We start from the raw sequence: 18,266 nt of genomic DNA on the forward strand, positions 1-18,266 counted from the left end.
TAAAGAAATAAAATTATACTTATACCTTTAAATAAATAATAAAAAAGACTAATTATTTCTAAATAGGAAAATCATGGGCAATTTAGTCATTCCGCTTACTGTTAATTGCATGGATTGAAGTTCGAAACCAGGCGAAGCCTGTTTGAAAAAAAATGCCATCTCATTTACTTATAATAACGAAAATACCATTGAAGGAGGAGACGAAGTCTTTGTGCTTAATGGTTCAATCGTAGTTTTGAGAATATTTAGGGTGCGTTTGGTTGGTGTATTTTTTATTTTCATTTTTTGTAAAATATATATTTTCTGAAAAATGATATTTGGTTTATATTTTTTTACTTATTTTCTAAAAAAATAATTAGTGTTTTTTAAAAAAATAAAAAATGATAAAAATTTATTTTCTGTTTTTTTAAAAATATATATTTTTCAGAAAATGAAAAAAAAAATGTACGTATCAACGTATTCTTAGGATTTTTAGTTTCATAGGCCGTTTTCTTTTCAATTAACAAAAAAAAAAAATAATAATGAAGAGAGACAAAGACAGAGCGAATTTTGTCTGGAAATTTGAATCTTCGGCGGATCAAAGCACTAAGTTTTTTGTTTCCATTGGGAGACCGCTGCTGTATGTGAAGCCCATTATCCGTGTCAGGTGGTAGAAGTGAAGATTAGCTTCGTGATTATGAATTGAGTTGGAGACTTGGAGTGATCGCTTTTCTTTTTTGGCCGCAGAAGATTGCGGGAGAAGCAGATGCTTAAAGGAAAGATTTTTCAGTTTTTTGGGGGATTCCAGTTGAGTGAGCCACCTCTTTCCCTGCTGAATCGGACCAGAATGGGGCGAGTTTCGGAAAGATGGCTGCTTTTGAGTTTTGACTAGAGATGAGGAGTGGTTTCTATGATGTCGTCAACTGGCGCAATGGATGCCGACGGGTTCGGTCGGAGCACTCTGGAGGTGATGCTGGATGCTATCAGACAGAGGGATGAGCAGCCTAGGGATTTGCCGCCAGCTTTGCCCGTTCGGCCAACCTCGAGGGGTCGCCTGCCCACTTCAAGGAGGCCCATGTCTGTAAAGCCTAATAACGATGACGGCGGTCCAAGAAGTTGAGGAGAAGGAAGAGGAGCGTACAGTTAGGAATGATAAGGATGTGGTGCTTAAAAGTGGAATTTTTGGCAGCAAGAGGATAACGAGGTCAGAGAGGATGGATGGATCTCCCTGTTTGGGAGTTCCAGAACTTACAACTGATGAGAAAAGGGTGCAGGTTTCCAATGTTTCAGCACTTATGGCGGGTAAAATGTTGGATTATGGCGATACCAACGCAATAGAGGTAATCCCTGGCTGCCCATGTTGAACATGAACTAAGTGCAAGATAGCATAGTAGATATAACATTCAAAAGCCATGTGTTCAGAGTTATTTCTTCACTGATTGACCCCTTTTTGTTCATTATTTTGCCACTTGGAGTTTCAGCTATGCTCTATTCGTTGGGCTAATCCCGATTAACTCTCCTCTAATGATACCAAACCATGACTTCAATTGGATGAACAAGTGTTTCTTCTGTTGTGTTTCCTTCCCCCTCATAATAGACTTTGGTTTGAGGGTTTCATTTACTTGATTTTTGGCATGCATAAAATTGTATCATCTTAATTTGCTTAGTGTAGGTTATGGACACCATTAGAGTGATCTCAACCACCATCAGTAGTAATCTTTGTCGTATTTTGTTGTTAAAGGTGGCACAAGGTATGAAAGTGGATAAACAACGTGCCTTGTGGATCTAGTTGGCCAGAGTAGGTGTTACTTTTCCGTTGTTTGCACTGTGAGGCCTCCTTCTGGAGGTTAACGGGGATGATGTAAAATAGGCATATAGTTGAAAGTCATGAAAATTCCCAGTAGCCAGGTGCTTCACAAGACTATCAATTCTGGCCAACCTAAGGTTGGATGAAGAGCAAAATAACTTGAAGAACCTTTACCTGTATACACCGAATCATATCTTTTCCTTTAGAAAAGGCAACCATAAAGCATTCAGCTATAAAGTAGATAATTAGGGTATCATTACTTTTCCTTTCTTGGTACATCATTTGAATTAGAATTGGCCACTAATAGTTTCTCTTGCTAACTAAGATGATTATTATTATTATTATTCATAGATTACTCTAATTAGTCATTATATTCTCATATCCTTGTGTCTCTTGGATTTCGTGAATGCATTAAGATCGTAGATTTTATATTATATATTGATACAGGTTATAATAAGTGGATCCAAAAGATGACGTGATAGTGAAAATTAAAGTGATGTGGCGGTCAAAATCAGGATAAAGGAGCATTCCATACCAGGTTTTGTTGATTGCCCAGCCTCAAAGTTCTTGGATCCTGCACGCATGGTCCTAAAGTAGGACGATCGGATAAGGTCGACCTAGTACAAACCCGTTAGATATAAGAATTCTAGGATTTTACTCTGAAACTAAAGAAATAATACGTTCGATCAGTAAATGGTCGGTCGGGTTCGAAGGAACTCAGCTGGATGAAAGGCCAGCCGGGCTTAGCACCATCAGCCTCATAAAACCCTTAATATACGATCTGCTGGGTAAAGGCCACATGAATATAAGCCTTTCTGTGTACGTCCGGCCGGGTAAAGGCCGGCCGAGCTTAGCGCTCTTAGCCTTGTAAAACTCTTAATATACGATTGACCAGATAAAGGTTGGTTAAATATAAGACTTTTTGTGTACGCCCGGCTGGGCAAAGGCCAGCCGGGCTTAGCACCCTCAGCCTCATAAAACCCTTAATATATGATCGACCGGATAAAGGCTGGTCGAACGTAAGGTTTTCTGTGTACGCCCAATCGAATGAAAGGTCAGTCGGGCTTAGCGGCCTTAGCCTCATAAAACTCTTACTATATGATCAGCCAGATAAAGGCTGGTCGAACATAAGGTTTTATGTGTACACCCGACCGGGCAAAGGTCGGTCGAGCTTAGCGCCCTTAGCCTCATAAGACTCTTACTATATGATTGGCTGGATAAAGGCTGGTTGAACATAAAGTTTTCTATGTACGCCCGGTCAGGCAAAGGTCGATCGGGCTTAACGTCTTTAGCATCATAAAGCTCTTAATATACGATTGGTCAAATAAAGGCTGGTTGAACATAAGGCTTTTTGTGAACGTCCGACCGGGCAAAGGTCGGTCGGGCTTAGCACCCTTATCCTCGTAAAACTCTTAATAAACGATCAGCCATGTAAAGATAGGTTGAACATAAGGCTTTATGTGAAAGGCTGATCGAGTAAGGGTCGTAAAATTCAATGCTATGTAGAGATAGTTAAGATAGAGGCAATGTTGCTTGAAAAACTCAAAGGATGGAAGTCAATACTATTCAAGAGAAGCCGCCTGTCCTAGTATATGAAGAAAAAGAAGAAGTCCAAATTCAACCTGGTCGTTCAGAAGTCATTACTCAGATAGCGGCTGACCTGGCTCCTGAGCTTAAGGTCGAGCTGGTGGAATGTTTAACAAGCAACATTAATGTGTTTGCTTGGATTCCCAAAGACGTAAAGGGCGTATCTCCAATAGTCATGGAGCATATACTCCATGTCTATCCTGACGCTCGCCCGGTCAAGCAAAGGAAACAAGATTTCAGGGCTGATCAGAATAAAATCATCAAAGAAGAGGTGGACAAATTATTGGAGGCAGGCTATATCCGGGAGGTGCAATTCCCGAATTGGTTGGCCAATGTTGTCCTGGTCTCCAAACTCGGAAACGGGTTTGCATTGACTTTAGGGATCTCAATAAGGCCTGTCCGAAAAACTATTATCCTCTACCCCACATCGATCAAGTGGTTGATTCTACTTCCGGCTGCGAATTTATCTGTATGTTGGATGCTTATCAAGGATATCACCAATTCCCGCTCGCCAAGGAGGATCAGGAAAAGGTTAGCTTCATAACTGTTGAGGGCATTTATTGTTATAATGTTATGTCATTTGGACTAAAGAACGCAAGGGCTACCTACCGACGGCTTATGAATAAGGTCTTTCAAAAGCAAATTGGGCGAAATATGGAAGTTTACGTGGATGATATCCTCATCAAATCTCTCCGAGCTGTAGACTTGTGCGCGAAAATAGAAGAAATCCACAAAACTTTGAGGCAGTACAGGCTCAAGCTCTACCCCTGCAAATGCTTATTCAGAACTAGAAGTGGAAGATTTCTAGGCTATATAGTCACCAAGCGAGAGATCGAAGCCAATCCCAGCAAAGTACAAGCTCTACAAAACATGTCTCCCCCATGCAATCTGAAGGAGGCACAAAGATTGATTGGCCGAATTGCCGCTCTGTCCTGCTTCATCTCCCGATCGACCGATCGAAGTCTGCCCTTCTTCAAGATACTTCGTCGAGTGACTAAGTTTCAATGAGATGCTGATTGCGACAAGACGTTCAAGTAACTGAAGAATTATTTAGTTGCTCTGCCCATATTAGCTAAACCAATAGTAGGTGAAGCTTTATGGGTTTATTTATCAGCTAATGAGCATGCTATTGGTTCACTGTTTGTGAGATAGGAGGGAAAAGAGTAACAACCTGTATACTTTTTGAGTCATTTATTAAAAGGAGCAGAGTGCTGTTACACCGCACTCGAGAAATTAGAGTATGGATTGGTCTTAGCTGCTCGAAGATTGCATCCTTATTTTTATTGCATTTAATCATCCTATTAACTAATAGCACTTTGGGTTGAGTTCTTCTCAACCTTGAGGCATTCGGAAGATTGATCAAATGGACAACTGAACTTAGTGAGTATGTCATACAATACTAACCTCGAGCAGCCATCAAAGCCTAGGCCCTAGCTGATTTCATGACAGAAATGCAAAGTCCTAAAACTGAGGAAACTTGGAAGATATATGTTGATGGATCCTCTACCCAGCAGGGTAGTGGAATAGACATTCTTGTTATATCATCCAGAGAAGATCGCATGTAATTATTTGTTCGATTAAATTATTGGGTCACTAACAATGAAACAAAATATGAGGCATTAATAATTGGATTCAAGCTGCACGACACGTGAGAGCTGCTCGGGTCTTAATCTATTCTCAGCTGCAGCTCAACAATTGTCCAACAATTTTGAGATCAACAATGAACGACTCAAATTATATGCAGAGACATTTGATAAGTTGAAGGCTGAATTTCAAGAAGTAATTATACAGAAGATTTCTCGTTCAGACAATCAAACAAGAGATGAGTTAGCTAAATTAGCTTCTGCCATAATTCCCTGGAATTTAGATAAGCTTGTTGAGCAAACATTATTAGTGGCTTGCACCGAGCGACAGGCTAACCTGGAGATACAAAGCGACTAGAGAACACCAATCATCTTATTCTTACAACAAGGTACTCTACCAATTGACGAGGAACAAGCACGTATGCTCAAGAAAAGGGTTGGCCGGTTCACTATGATTAGAGATCAGCTTTATAAGAGAGTCTTCTCTTGTTTTTTACTTAAGTGCATTGGGCCAAACGATATGCAGTATATTTTATAGGAAGCGCATCATGGTTCTTGTGATAATCATGTAGGAGGTTGGTCTCTTGCCCGTAAAATATTATTGACAGGATATTTTTGGCCTACTTTACAGACTGATGCAACTCAACTAGTACGAACTTGTTTATCTTATCAAAAACATCAAAATAACTCACATCATCTGACAGAGTTGCTTAAAATCTCTATTGTTTCTTGCCCGTTAGATCAATGGGGTATGAACATAGTAGGGTCTTTTCCCTTGACACCCGCTCAGAAGAGATTTTTATTGGTGGTTGTGGATTTTTTCAAAATGGTGGAAGTCGAGCCTTTGGCCAAAATAACCGAGTAAATGGTTATTAAATTCTTATGACAACATATTATCTGCAGATTTGGTATTTCATATAAGTTGGTTTATGATAATGGAAGGCACCAAGGCAGAAGGATTCAAGAATGGTGGTTGGGATATAGTATCACGCAGGCCTTCGCTTCTATGGCTTATCCACAGAGCTATGGTCAGACTGAAGTAACAAATAGATAGATTATCAGGGGGCTTAAGACTAAATTAGATCATGTTGGAGGTAGTTGCGTAGACCAATTACTTAGTGTATTATGAGCATATCGTACAACTCCTCGAGAATCGACAGACATAACTCCTTTCCACCTGGTTTACAGCGGTGAAACAGTGGTCCAGGTTGAAATTGCATAGAATTTGACCGAAGACACTTATATGATGAGGATAATGCTGACCGACGTTTCATGGAGCTCGACTTAATAGAAGAAGTGCGGGACAAGGCGACAGCTCGACTTATATCATATTGCCAACGAATGAGACAATTATAACAGAAGAGTTATCCCTAGATTTTTTCAGGTGGGCGATTTGGTTTGGAAACACATCAAGCTAGTCGAAGATATTAATAATTTGGAGCCACAGTGGGGAGGACCATACAAGGTGATACAGAAGTTTGCCTCGGGCTCTTATTATCTTCAAAATGCATAAGGAAGAAACTGAGAGAGACCTTGGAGCGACAACCATCTCCAGCTTTATAAAGCTTGACAAGTACATCTGTAACTTACTCTTGTTTTTGTTCAATTTTTTATACACTTAATGAAAGTGCAGGCGGATTCATTTGAGAAATTTATTTAGCATCCCGAGCAATCGAGTTTGTTCTATACAGTTGAATGACGACTTTAAACTCTATACAGTCAAACTGCAATTTTAAACTCTATACAGTTGAACCGCGACTTTAAATGATATACAGTCGAATTGCAACTTTAAACTCTACACAACCAAACTTTAAACTCTATACAGTCGAATTACGATTTTAAACTCTATACAGTTGAACCGCGACTTTAAATGATATACAGTCGAATTGCAACTTTAAACTCTACACAACCCAACTTTAAACTCTATACAGTCGAACTACGATTTTAAACTCTACATAGTCGAAAGACGACTTTAAACTCTATATAGTCGAACTGCGACTTTAAACTCTACACAGTCGAAAGACGACTTTAAACTCTACATAGTCGAATGACGACTTTAAACTCTACACAGTTGAATGACGACTTTAAACTCTACACAATCGAATGACGACTTTAAACTCTACACAGTTGAATGACGACTTTAAACTCTATACAATTGAATGACGACTTTAACCTCTATACAGTCAAACTGTGACTTTACATTCTATATAATCAAACTGCGACTTTAAATTCTATATAATCAAATTGCAACTTTAAATTCTATACAGTCGAACTGCGACTTTAAACTCTATACAGTTGAACGACGACTTTAAATTTTATATAGCTAAACTATGACTTTAAACTCTATACAATCGAACCGTGACTTTAAAGCCCAAGTATAGGTAAGTGTGTTCTCACACCTACAAATTCCTAACCCCCGAGCAATCAGGTATGTTCCAAGCCCCTGAGCTTTGGGTCGGGTTCTAAACAAGTGTTCATTTTGGATAGATTCTAACATTAAGGGCTTTTAAAAATTTGGTCTGTTTGTTTCGCTCGACATTTTGTTCCCGTCCAGCTCATTATTCAGTCCGAGAATTCTTTATGAAAATTGCTTATAAATATCCAGTCTGTTTGTTTCGCTCGGTATTATGTTCCTGTCCGGTTCATTATTCAATCCAGGAATTCTTTATGAAAATTGTTTATATGTATTATGTCTGTTTGTTTCACTCGGCAATATATGCTCGCTCGACTCATTATTCAGTTCAGGAATTCTTTATGAAAATTGTTTATAAGTATCCGGTCTGTTTGTTCCGCTCGGCATCATGTGCTCGTCCGATTTATTATTTAGTACATGAATTCATTATGAGAGCTATTTATAAATATCCAGCCTGTTTATTTCGCTCGGCATTATATGCTCATCCGACTCATTATTCCGTCCGAAAATTCACTATGAAAACTACTTGGCAATATATGGAAGGTATCATTGCCCGACTCGACTATTTGGCTTAGCACAATAATTCACTCAGCAGAATATTCAGTCCAACGATTCCTCATAATACCATTCATTTACTTAGTTGGGTCATTCTGCTCAGTATTATTACCTCGCCTAACATTTCATGCAGATTGATGTATATTTCATAAGGAGTACACTGGGTCTAATCTTATAAGTAATATTGGTAGTTCTGAAGATACGCAGGGAAAATAGGTGTTACCTAATACTACTTAATGCACAGCTCAGTATTTAATTCTGATTTTCCTTTCATAAATACATATGGTTACATATTAAAAAGTATAAATATATCATTCAAAGTTGCTTAGGAGATCTTCTAGGAGCTCATCGAGAAGCTGGTGTTGATCTATAAATTGTAGAGGAGGTTCCGTTGGTAGATATCCTCCCTTTCGTAACTGTTGAACTACTCCCCCGATCGCATGATTAAGCGTTCTTGCAATTCGCTTGGCCAACTTCCCTTTAAAATCGATATAGTCGAGACAAGCTCTTCTCTCTGTCTTGATGCGTTCATTCTCCCCAGCCTGGTAGGTAGACAGCTTAGCCCGAGCAGCGTCGGTTTCAGCCTTTGCAGTGTCCAACTTGGCCTGTAGGGACTCTATCTGGGCTTCTCGTGCCTTTAGCTCCTCTTGTCGCTGCAACAGCAGAAAATTCTTATTGGCTAGCTCTTGGGTTAGCTCAGGGAATCCGAACATATGAGAAAGCTAAAGCTTTTCTAATAGAGTGGTTTTGTGAGCTAGGTCAGAAATGACTTTATCTTTCAAGGATCCTTCTACTCGGAGCTTAGATTCGCTGCGTTGCAGTAGGAGCTCCAAGCTCAGTTTCTCCGATTGATGATATTTCACCAACTGCTAGCATTCTTGCAGGGTATTTCCATACCTGAGATAAGTATGACTTGCTCTTCTACTTTTCTCTTCAAGTTGGTCATCTCATTGCTTGTATCAGTAGAAGCGGACTCCAATTCCTTTACACGATCCTTCAGAATGTTGTTGGAGTGCTCCAAGTCTACCATCGGTTGACTTAAGTGCATGCTAGCAGCGTAGAACTAGAAAAGATAGAGATGAGACTGTAACCCTTCAAGGAAATGTACAAGGGAGATTAATTATGAGCTTATCGCGGTAGCCTTTCGAGTGTGTTCATCGGCACACTTCGATACGGTGATCCCTTTTATTTGCCTATAAGATTGCATCCAAGGTTATGTTAGGGAGCCTTTTAATCTTAATACCCCATACGAAGGGGAAACATTGAGCTCTAATCCTTGTTCGGACGGTAATATATAAAATTGTTTGAAACGACATTGAAAATTTGTTGGAAAGGTGGACCTTGCTAAAAGGATACTAGAGCGCCTAGGAATCATCTCAGGCAGCTCGGGGACTTGCATAGGATTGCTAAGAGACAGTGTAGTACTGACCGATTGCCTTTTAGTTAATTTGGTGTGAGATCGTGGGCGTTTGGCGGTTCTGGTCATGTTCCTTGCATAAAAGGCTATGAATGCATTCAAGGAAACCGATGCAGATGTGGAGAGCTCAGGCAAATTCAAATGTGGAGTTTCTAGGGCAGAAGATCAAGAAATTATCTTGGCTGGTGTTAAAGGGGCCTTGGGCATCTCGTTATCTAGATCGGCCGATTCAGAAGCCTGTGTTGCTTTATGAGATGCAGAGATCAATCTACCCGGTTGCATCATAGCAAGCTTGAGGTTGTATCGATGATGTACCAGGGAGCAGGCTTTTTCCCTCGAGCGAAGAGATCCTCAGCTACGTCAAGCGGAGCTCGTTCGGCTGAGGGTAGCTCTAATATCCCCAAAGTGGAGGAATGAGACCTTTGGCATTTGATTATGAGAGAGGAACCCGAATCCGAGGAGTCGGAAGGGGACTCATGAATAAGTTCAGCTGGAGGGAGTAGATCAATAGATGCAGAGGCTTGCTCGAGTTGGAGCTCTTGCAGTAAATCCTCCCCTATCCTGTTTAGGACCGCTCTTGTTAGCCGAGTGTTTTTTACAGGAATGCTAGGAGAATAACTTCCACTGTAAAAATAAGTAAATGTTGGAAGCTTATATAACAAATGATCAAGAAATTACAAATGGTTAATTATAAGAAAGATAGGGGTTTTTGCTTATCGAAGGGGGCACTTAGTTCTAGGTTGACCGGAGTAAGCCCAAAAATAAATAATAGGCCTTATATGGTCATGCGGGTAAGTTGAACTTTGTACCCTTTAACCTTTCTAATGCCTCATGAAGGGTTGGATCTGCGGAGATGTTACCTATATTAGGGAGAGGGGGGAGATCTTGCTGCCAGGTCACAGGGTAAGGTGGAGGAGTTGAGAGACGTATGAAGAAATATTTATTTTTCCATTCCTCCTGGGCTGAAACTCTGTTAAACAAAATTACCTTAGGGCGAACTTGAAGTTTGAATAGACCATTCGCTACGCGGCGAGGGCAAAAATAAAGGCTGCATAAGTGAGGAGATAACGGGACGTTAAGTAAACGAAAGACAACAACAACACCACTTAAGATGTTAAGGGATTGTGGAATAAGTTGGTATAGCGGAATGTTGAAATATCGGCTGACATTGACAAAGAAATGATGTAAGGGAAAATGGAATCCTGATACAACTCTAAAGACGGTGATGCTCTCTGTTAGGGGATGATGAGTACGGTCTTCTAGAGTGGGAATGACTATATAGGAAGGAAGACCATAGTTGATATTGAGGTCATAGGCATAATCAAGGGTGAAGCTAGAAGAACATTGTGCATACCATTTGTTACTCTCCACCATTTTTAGAAAGAAAAGATTACTGGAGTCAAAAAAGGGGAGGAGCAAGGAGTCGGAGAAGAAATAATGAAGATGAAAATGAAAAGAAAGCTTTAGAGTTTTTTCGTAGAATATTTATAAGGATTCTTCGAAAAGGTTTTCTAAATAAGATCGTCAGATCATAATAGTAAAAAAGGCGAGATTAATTGTGAATCGTGGGATGATGAAGATAAGGTGGTAGAAAAAGAAAAAATTATACACTTATAATGACGTATGCACACTTGTCACCAATAAAAAGCCTGCAACGATAACTGATTCGACAGTCATCTCGAGGCGTCGGTGCTTTTACCAAGGTGAACCTGGTTTTTTGTGTAACTCTTTAGCCATATACCTGAACGAGCTTTTATGACTCGAACGAAAAAGTAACAAGTTAAAACTCAGTCGAATTTGTCTGGATTGATTCTTCACCTTAAACAAATTCAATTTTGGCCGGTTAAATACCTTTATTTGAATAAACAATATTTTGTTCTGTTCTAAGGACTAAGGTCCAAGTCGGTGTAAACCTAAGCAAAAGTTCGCTCGGTCTTGAGGGTCGGACGCCATTGTTCGCTCGGCCTTGAGGGTCGGACGCCATAGTTCGCTCGACCCCAAGGATCAGACGTGTTTTACGCCAAATAAAAACTAGGGAGGTTTATCTTTCTATAAGGAATCCTTACTTTACCTTGTCCAGTTTATTGCTCAGGTGGACCTTATTGCGCAAGCTAAAGGAGGAACATAAATTACTAAATGATGAAATTTTAGAATAAAAATACTTATTAAAATTAACAAAAACTTAAGGACTAACATACAGTAAATATCAATATCCGACTCATTAAGTCTACATACTAGTAAAAAAACAAGGCAAATTATAAGATTGGGATACAGGTCGGGGGAAATATTTTGGGTTATCTGGTTGCAGTCTAAGGAACTGACGGCGGGATCAGAAGTTAAGTATCCGCCTTCTTTTAGCTGTTCTATTGCACTTTTTGCTCCAAGTATAAGTGCTCTGACGATGGAATGAGCAATTGGTGCGTTGAACTCTGGTGTTTGAAAAAACTCATTTTTCTTTGCTTTGCATCGCTCATCCTTCCCCGCCTAATAGGTTTTTAACTCTACTTAGATTGTTGTCAGCTCAATCTGGGCATTCATCATATCCGAAAGCAGGGAATCCTACTTGGCCTTTTGAGTCGTCAGCTCAGATTCTTTAGCAGTTAGCTCGGCAGTATGAGCGACCTCCTGTATTTGTAATTGAGTGGACAGTTGCACATTCTTGATTCTGGGCAATTTGTTCATCCAACTTTGTCTGTGTATCCACACAGAGACTTGTCTCCAACTGAAGTTGAGCTTCAACAGAAGCCAGGGCAGTCTTCCACTGGGTTGCTTTCTCGAGTTCAGCTTTGGCCAACTCTCAAGCCTCTTGGAGTTGAGGAGATAATTCTTTTATTTGCTCGGAGGCCCTTGTGGAAATCACCTCGGAGTTTGTTATTTTAGCAACTCATTTTCTTGAGCCAAGTCGTGCAGTTGTTGAGCAATGCTCATACTGTTTGCCCATCGCTTAAGAATAAACATGGTTATGAGTAGCCGAAATAGATGAAAGATAATCAATTAAAACTACGATACCTTAGTTTGTTTATATGAGAACTCATCTGCTAACTCTTTAGGATGAAACTCACTAAGTTGATTTTGGCCATATGATAAGCATCTATTAGACGATCCCCTAATAGGATGGCGAGAGTAGAAGGAAGGAGAGATGTTGGAGAAATTGAAGCTTGGACAGAAGGTAAAGAAAAAAGGATGGGCGACGGGCCAGATTCTTCTTGTATAGTTGCACCAGCTTTTCCCTGAGGAGGTGTTGAGAAGTCTGGAGCCGGTGAATCGCTTGGTAAGGAAACGTCTTCTCAAGTTGGAATGGGATCATGTCTCGAGAGGGCAGGACAGAGAGCGGATAAGGTTTGTTCAGGAGATTGCCCTCGTTCATCTTCCGAGGAAGCATCTTCCGGAGCAGAGAGTGCTTATCTCTTGGGAGTAGGGGCAAGGGTGAGTTTTCGCTCATTGCACTTTCTCTTTAGGATAACCTCTTGCTCTGAAGAAACAACATCAGAAATTGAAGGTGGAGCAGGTGGTATCTCTTCGGAGATAGTAGCTACACTGGTTTCGGCTGCGTGGCTTGTGGAGGTCCCACTGGCGGGGACGGTTGATAGTATACCTTGCTCAACCAACAACTTTTGCTCCTTAGTAAGGAGCTCTCCCTTGGTCAGGGTAATTTCTTTAGAAATTAGGGCTTTCAAAATAGCATCCACTGCACAGAATAAAAAACATCTCAATTAGTAATAACATAAAAAAAAATCAAATTATCAAAACTTACCAAAAAAGTAGGATAGTTTATTTTGGATGGAGCTTAAGCCAAATAAATATAGAAACCCATCATGTAACTACTAGTGGATTTTGAATCGTTGGTTACTCAGTTTAGGAAGATAAGAAACAAAGATAGGATCCTGTTTAAGCTTTGTAGGGTCTAGAAGAAGAGGAAAAGAAGATTACTAAGAAGTAGACATTTCTAGAAAGAAGAAATGAGGTTTCTAGCTCTTGTTTGAGGAGGACATGTCTTCGAAAAAGACCGCTTTTGGGCAGGACTGAAAAAGGGAAGCCCTAGGTTCTAATTTTTTGGAGTAAGCAATTAAGTATAGATTGTGGGGTAGGAGGAACGCCGAATAGAAGGAACAATATAAATATCCCACACATATCAGAAGGCATTCGGAACGGATTGTTGTAAGGGGATATGGAAATACTAACTTCTGATGGAAATGGGTGGACAGTGAAACGTAAACCGACCACTAACTGATCAGAAAATAAAGTGGTATAGTTATCAGGAAGAATGTGAGGACGATTATCTGGGAAGGAAGACGAATGCAATAACTATAAGGGATTTCATATCTAGAGTAGAGGTAAGCCCAATCAAAGGCATCAAAACTTGAAGAGATAGAGGAGTACCAAGGAGCGAAAGACTCCTGAGCCATGATAGAACAAAACTTAGATAGAGGACGAGTAACTTGCTTGATTATTTGGGACTCGAGAAGGAAGGAATGTGGAAGAAGGAAGGTCGCCAGAGGAAAAGATCGGGAAAGATGTAAGGTAAAGTGCGGAGGGTGCATAACATTTAGGGTTTTATAGAGAGGAGTTTAATTGTCACTGTATGATTGAAATGACCCGTATAAGGAGGATTGTTGATTTGCAAAATTGAACGTGACATTATGTTATACGAAGCGGTAGATGTTAGCAAACGTTGCAGATAATAAGTAGTGGGGACACATGACATTCACCCATAAATGGGCATTTATGAGGGACGTGACAAACGAAACATTTTGTAGCCAAAAATGCCTTTTCATATGCTCTCGGTACTAGCCCTAACAAAAGGCAAATTATTTTTGAAAAAAGTATCAAGTACCTAAGGCACGATCAAGAACATGAGTCTTGAAAATCACCAAGTATAGAAGGTGAGCGAACGAGACTAGAACTCAAGTCTAGTCAGTCGACTACGCCTCTTTCGACTATACTTGAAGAGGAGGCTAGTGATATGGATTATAGCAAGCGGATCCAGAAGATGACGTGGTAGTCAAAGTCAAGGTGATATGACGGTCAAAGTCAAGACAAAAGAGCATTCCACACCTGGTTCTGTTGATCGCCAAGCCTCAAAGTTTTTGGGTCCTGCACACACGGTTCTAAAGCAGGACGATCGAATAAGGTCGATCGGCTACAAACCCGGTTGGATATAAGGACTCTAAGACTTTACTCTGAAACTAAAGAAATAATTTGCTTGATCAGTAAATGACCGGCCAGATTCAAAGGAGCTCAGCTGGATGAAAGGCTAGCTGGGCTTAGTGCCCTCAGCCTCATAAAACCCTTAATATATGATCGGTCGGGTAAAGGCCGGTCGAATATAAGACTTTCTATGTGCGCCCGACCAGGCAAAGGCCGACCGAGCTTAGCGCCCTTAGCCTCATAAAACTCTTAATATACGATCGACTGGATAAAGGCTGATCGAATATAAGGCTTTCTGTATATGTTCGGCTGGGCAAAGGCCAACCGGGCTTAGCGCCTTTAGCCTCATAAAACCCTTAATATATGATCAACCAGATAAAGGTTAGTCGAACATAAGGTTTTATGTGTATGCCCAACCGAATTAAAGGTTGACCGGGCTTAGCGCCCTTAGCCTCATAAAACTCTTACTATATGATCGACCGGATAAAGGCTGGTTGAATATAAAGTTTTCTGTGTACGCTAGGCAAGCAAAGGACGACCGAGCTTAGTGCTCTTAGCCTCATAAAACTCTTACTATATGATCGGCTGGATAAAGACTGGTTGAACATAAGGTTTTCTGTGTATGCTCGGCCGAGCAAAGGCCGGTCGGGCTTAGCGCTCCTAGCCTCATCACAACAATATATTCCTTTAATTGCCTCAATAATGACAAAAGAGGCATATTTGTGGGTAGAAGAAAGATTCCTCAAATTATCATTGCGGATCACTCAGACTGTACTTTTTTTATTAGCTAACAAACTTCAGCGCAAGAGGCCACCTCATAATTACGGAGGTTGTAAGAGGTGATATATAAAGGGGGATCCTCTCCGTTGGCAAGGCACGTAATTAGCATCATCTAAACCTTACGCTTGCAAATATCCTCTACTATTCTTCTTCGTCCATTTGTCAGAAAATGTACTAACTTGAGCATTGGAGGGCTTTGTCAGGGACCCCCTCCCTGATCTTTGGTCACTAACATTTTTTTAGATTGTCAGATTATGTACAAGATTATTAAGGAGCTTCATCACTAGTTAAAAATAATCTTCAGCCAGTCAACATACCATCCACTTGAGTCAGCGCACCATCTCCCTAAGATCATAGATTATTTCTCAGTTTGCTTGTTTGGAAGATTCAAGGAATGAAACTATCCATGCAATTCTTCAGCTACAGAAGAATTTTCGTGGAGTACAAGCTCGTTCTTGTTTTAAACAGCTGAAGACAGCAGCAGCAGCTGATTTACAATCATGTAATGTTGTTTTCTTAGATAACTTTATTGAAGGTATATAGATCGAAGAGGACTTTTTAGCGCATTAGATTCTTTCTCATGTCATTGGAGATGCTAGGGATAGTTGCATATACGACAGTGTTTTTTTTTTTTAGTTGTCCCTTTCAAATTTCAGTTTAGCATAGAAATGATGATGGATTAATTAATCATTGACATAAACTTCAATTGATAATAATTACTTTCAAATATATATAGGTAAATTTTGTATTAATGGAAAGTATAAAATGTCATAGTTCTCACATTTTAATTTTCTTTAATAATATTTTATTTGAAAATTCTTGAATACAATACAAGATAAACTATAACTTGATGAAAAGTATATCTGTATATGAGTATTTAAGAAGTCATTTTGTATCTTAAAGTAGTATTAATCATTACCAGTAATACTTTTTGAGCATTAGTATTAATGTTTACAATGACATTATAATTCATTGATTCTATAGCCATGCAGTTTCAAATTATCAACAGTTAAATATTTAAGAGGCATTTTATATAAAAACAGTTCCCAGCCATTTGTTTCCTTCAAGAGCCTTTTTTGTGTTGATCCTTTGAAATCATCACCTTATATTGATTCTATGTATTGCAGAAACACATTCTTACTAATTGTTTCAATAAGAGTTATGGTGATTTCAATTTTTTTATTGAAAATTTTGATAAACAGTTGTTAGTTGTTAAAAGTGAAAGAGAAAGGCATAATTTTGAAGTATTGATAAAGAGATCGGCTCTTATAATCCAAAAGCACGTGAGACAATGGTCTGATAGGAAAATCTTTAATGTGCATTTGAGTATCGTTTCAAAGAGAGAGGTAATGCCGAAACTCATTAAAAAATGATTAACCAACCTGGGTAACATCGAGCCTGGGGTGATCGGATGCCAAAACTCATTCAAGCAAATATAAAGAGAGGGTCAGCAAGTGAGCATGTTGAAGTTATTAAGGTAAGAGTTCCCGTCTTATTATGTAATCCCGACTATAACTAGGTGCACAATGGTATATAACCAAGTGGTCACATTGTGATTCCATGTCTCTTTCCAACTTTCACCTCACTCTTTCAATATTGCTCTAGTTGGTGATGGTATGCAACCAAATTGATATAACATGATTGCTATGTCTACTTCCAACTTCCCCCCATTTTCGTTTTGATTATTCACTATTTTCTACTGTTCAATTTAGGTATATAATGATATGTAGAATGATCTTGTGCTTTTGATTCGCAGGACACAAACAATGGGCAAAATCAGATTTGCCATGCTTTGGCTGAACTTCAAAGTCAGTTGCTGAAAACCGAAGCAGCACTGAGGGAGAAAGAAGAAGAAAATGCTATGTTGAAACGTCACCTTCAGGAGTATGATATGTGGTGGTCAAACTATGAATCAAAAATGAAATCTATGAAGGAGACATGGCAGAGACAATTGAATTCTTTGCAGGTCAAAATTTCACTATTTTGATCTATGGAGTACCTAAATCCATGCTACTATTAACATAAAAATTATACCCTGTGAAGTTTCTTAAAGCATACTGTGATTTAAATATTTTTCCATAGGACCAAAGGTTATCTATCTCTACTTTGAGGAAATGGTATAACTAACTGATTCTTCTCCTGCATCTATAACTATCTTTTAAATCAACATCAATCTTGTGAAAACTAATATCACTAGAACAATTACTGTAATTTGTAAGCCAAAGTGAGATTATTAAGCATGCTTCCTCATTTACTGCTTTTTTTGTGCAGAGGAACCCTGCGGATGAAAGAAAATCCCATGGCTTGGAAGAAATATTAAAACGAAATGGAAGGCTGGAGACTTCTAAAGTTAACCATTATTATGACTCTGAAGCTTCATCCGAGGTTCAATCACTGAAGGGCATGCTATCAAAACTCCGGAAGAATTCTAATTCTGTGCCAGTGAGAAATCAAGATACTACTTACAGTTCTGTTGTTCAACTCATCGAGGAGTTTGATCAGCAACAGGAGATATTTGATGATCATACTATTTTAGTCGTTGGAGCAAAATCAGGGAAAGTTGGAGCCAACATAAACCATTTTCAAGAGCTTCAAGATCTGAAGACTCGTTTTTCTTTGTGGAAGAAGGATTACAAGATGAGAGTCATGAGACTAAAGGCAGGCTAAGATGGAGTTACTAAAGCTCGGCGACGCTGAAGAGAAAGCGCACTGGAAACATTGGTGGTGCACTGCTAGAATAAAATAGAATAAAATGATGCAGTTAACTGAATCAAATTGTTTTTTTTCCTCATATCGCAATTTCAAATACGCCATCCCATTGTTATATGGTGTCCGAACCACAAAGAAGCAAGCATCCAGCAGATGATTCAAATTTGCTTGTATATTCCTCATGTTCTGGTCATGAATCAAGCAGAGATTGCCACTTTTAATTGAATTTGGGAAGTTCATAGGTAGAGAAGATAGTGAAGTTTGTGTATGAACTGCTTTATATCTTAT

At 39.4% G+C, this 18,266-nt stretch overlaps 1 protein-coding gene across 1 annotated transcript; it reads left to right on the forward strand.

The window, feature by feature from the left end:
* The first annotated feature begins 607 nt into the window (after positions 1 to 607).
* On the forward strand, positions 608 to 18,221 carry LOC121968118 (myosin-1-like). The gene is made up of 3 exons (XM_042518618.1): positions 608 to 1,319; positions 17,026 to 17,235; positions 17,541 to 18,221. The coding sequence occupies exons 1-3, from the start codon at positions 1,077 to 1,079 to the stop codon at positions 17,934 to 17,936; spliced, it is 849 nt and encodes a 282-aa protein (XP_042374552.1). The 5' UTR covers positions 608 to 1,076; the 3' UTR covers positions 17,937 to 18,221.
* Positions 18,222 to 18,266: the final 45 nt, after the last annotated feature.

This window comes from Zingiber officinale, chromosome 3B, assembly GCF_018446385.1.
Source record: "Zingiber officinale cultivar Zhangliang chromosome 3B, Zo_v1.1, whole genome shotgun sequence".
NCBI lineage: Eukaryota > Viridiplantae > Streptophyta > Magnoliopsida > Zingiberales > Zingiberaceae > Zingiber > Zingiber officinale.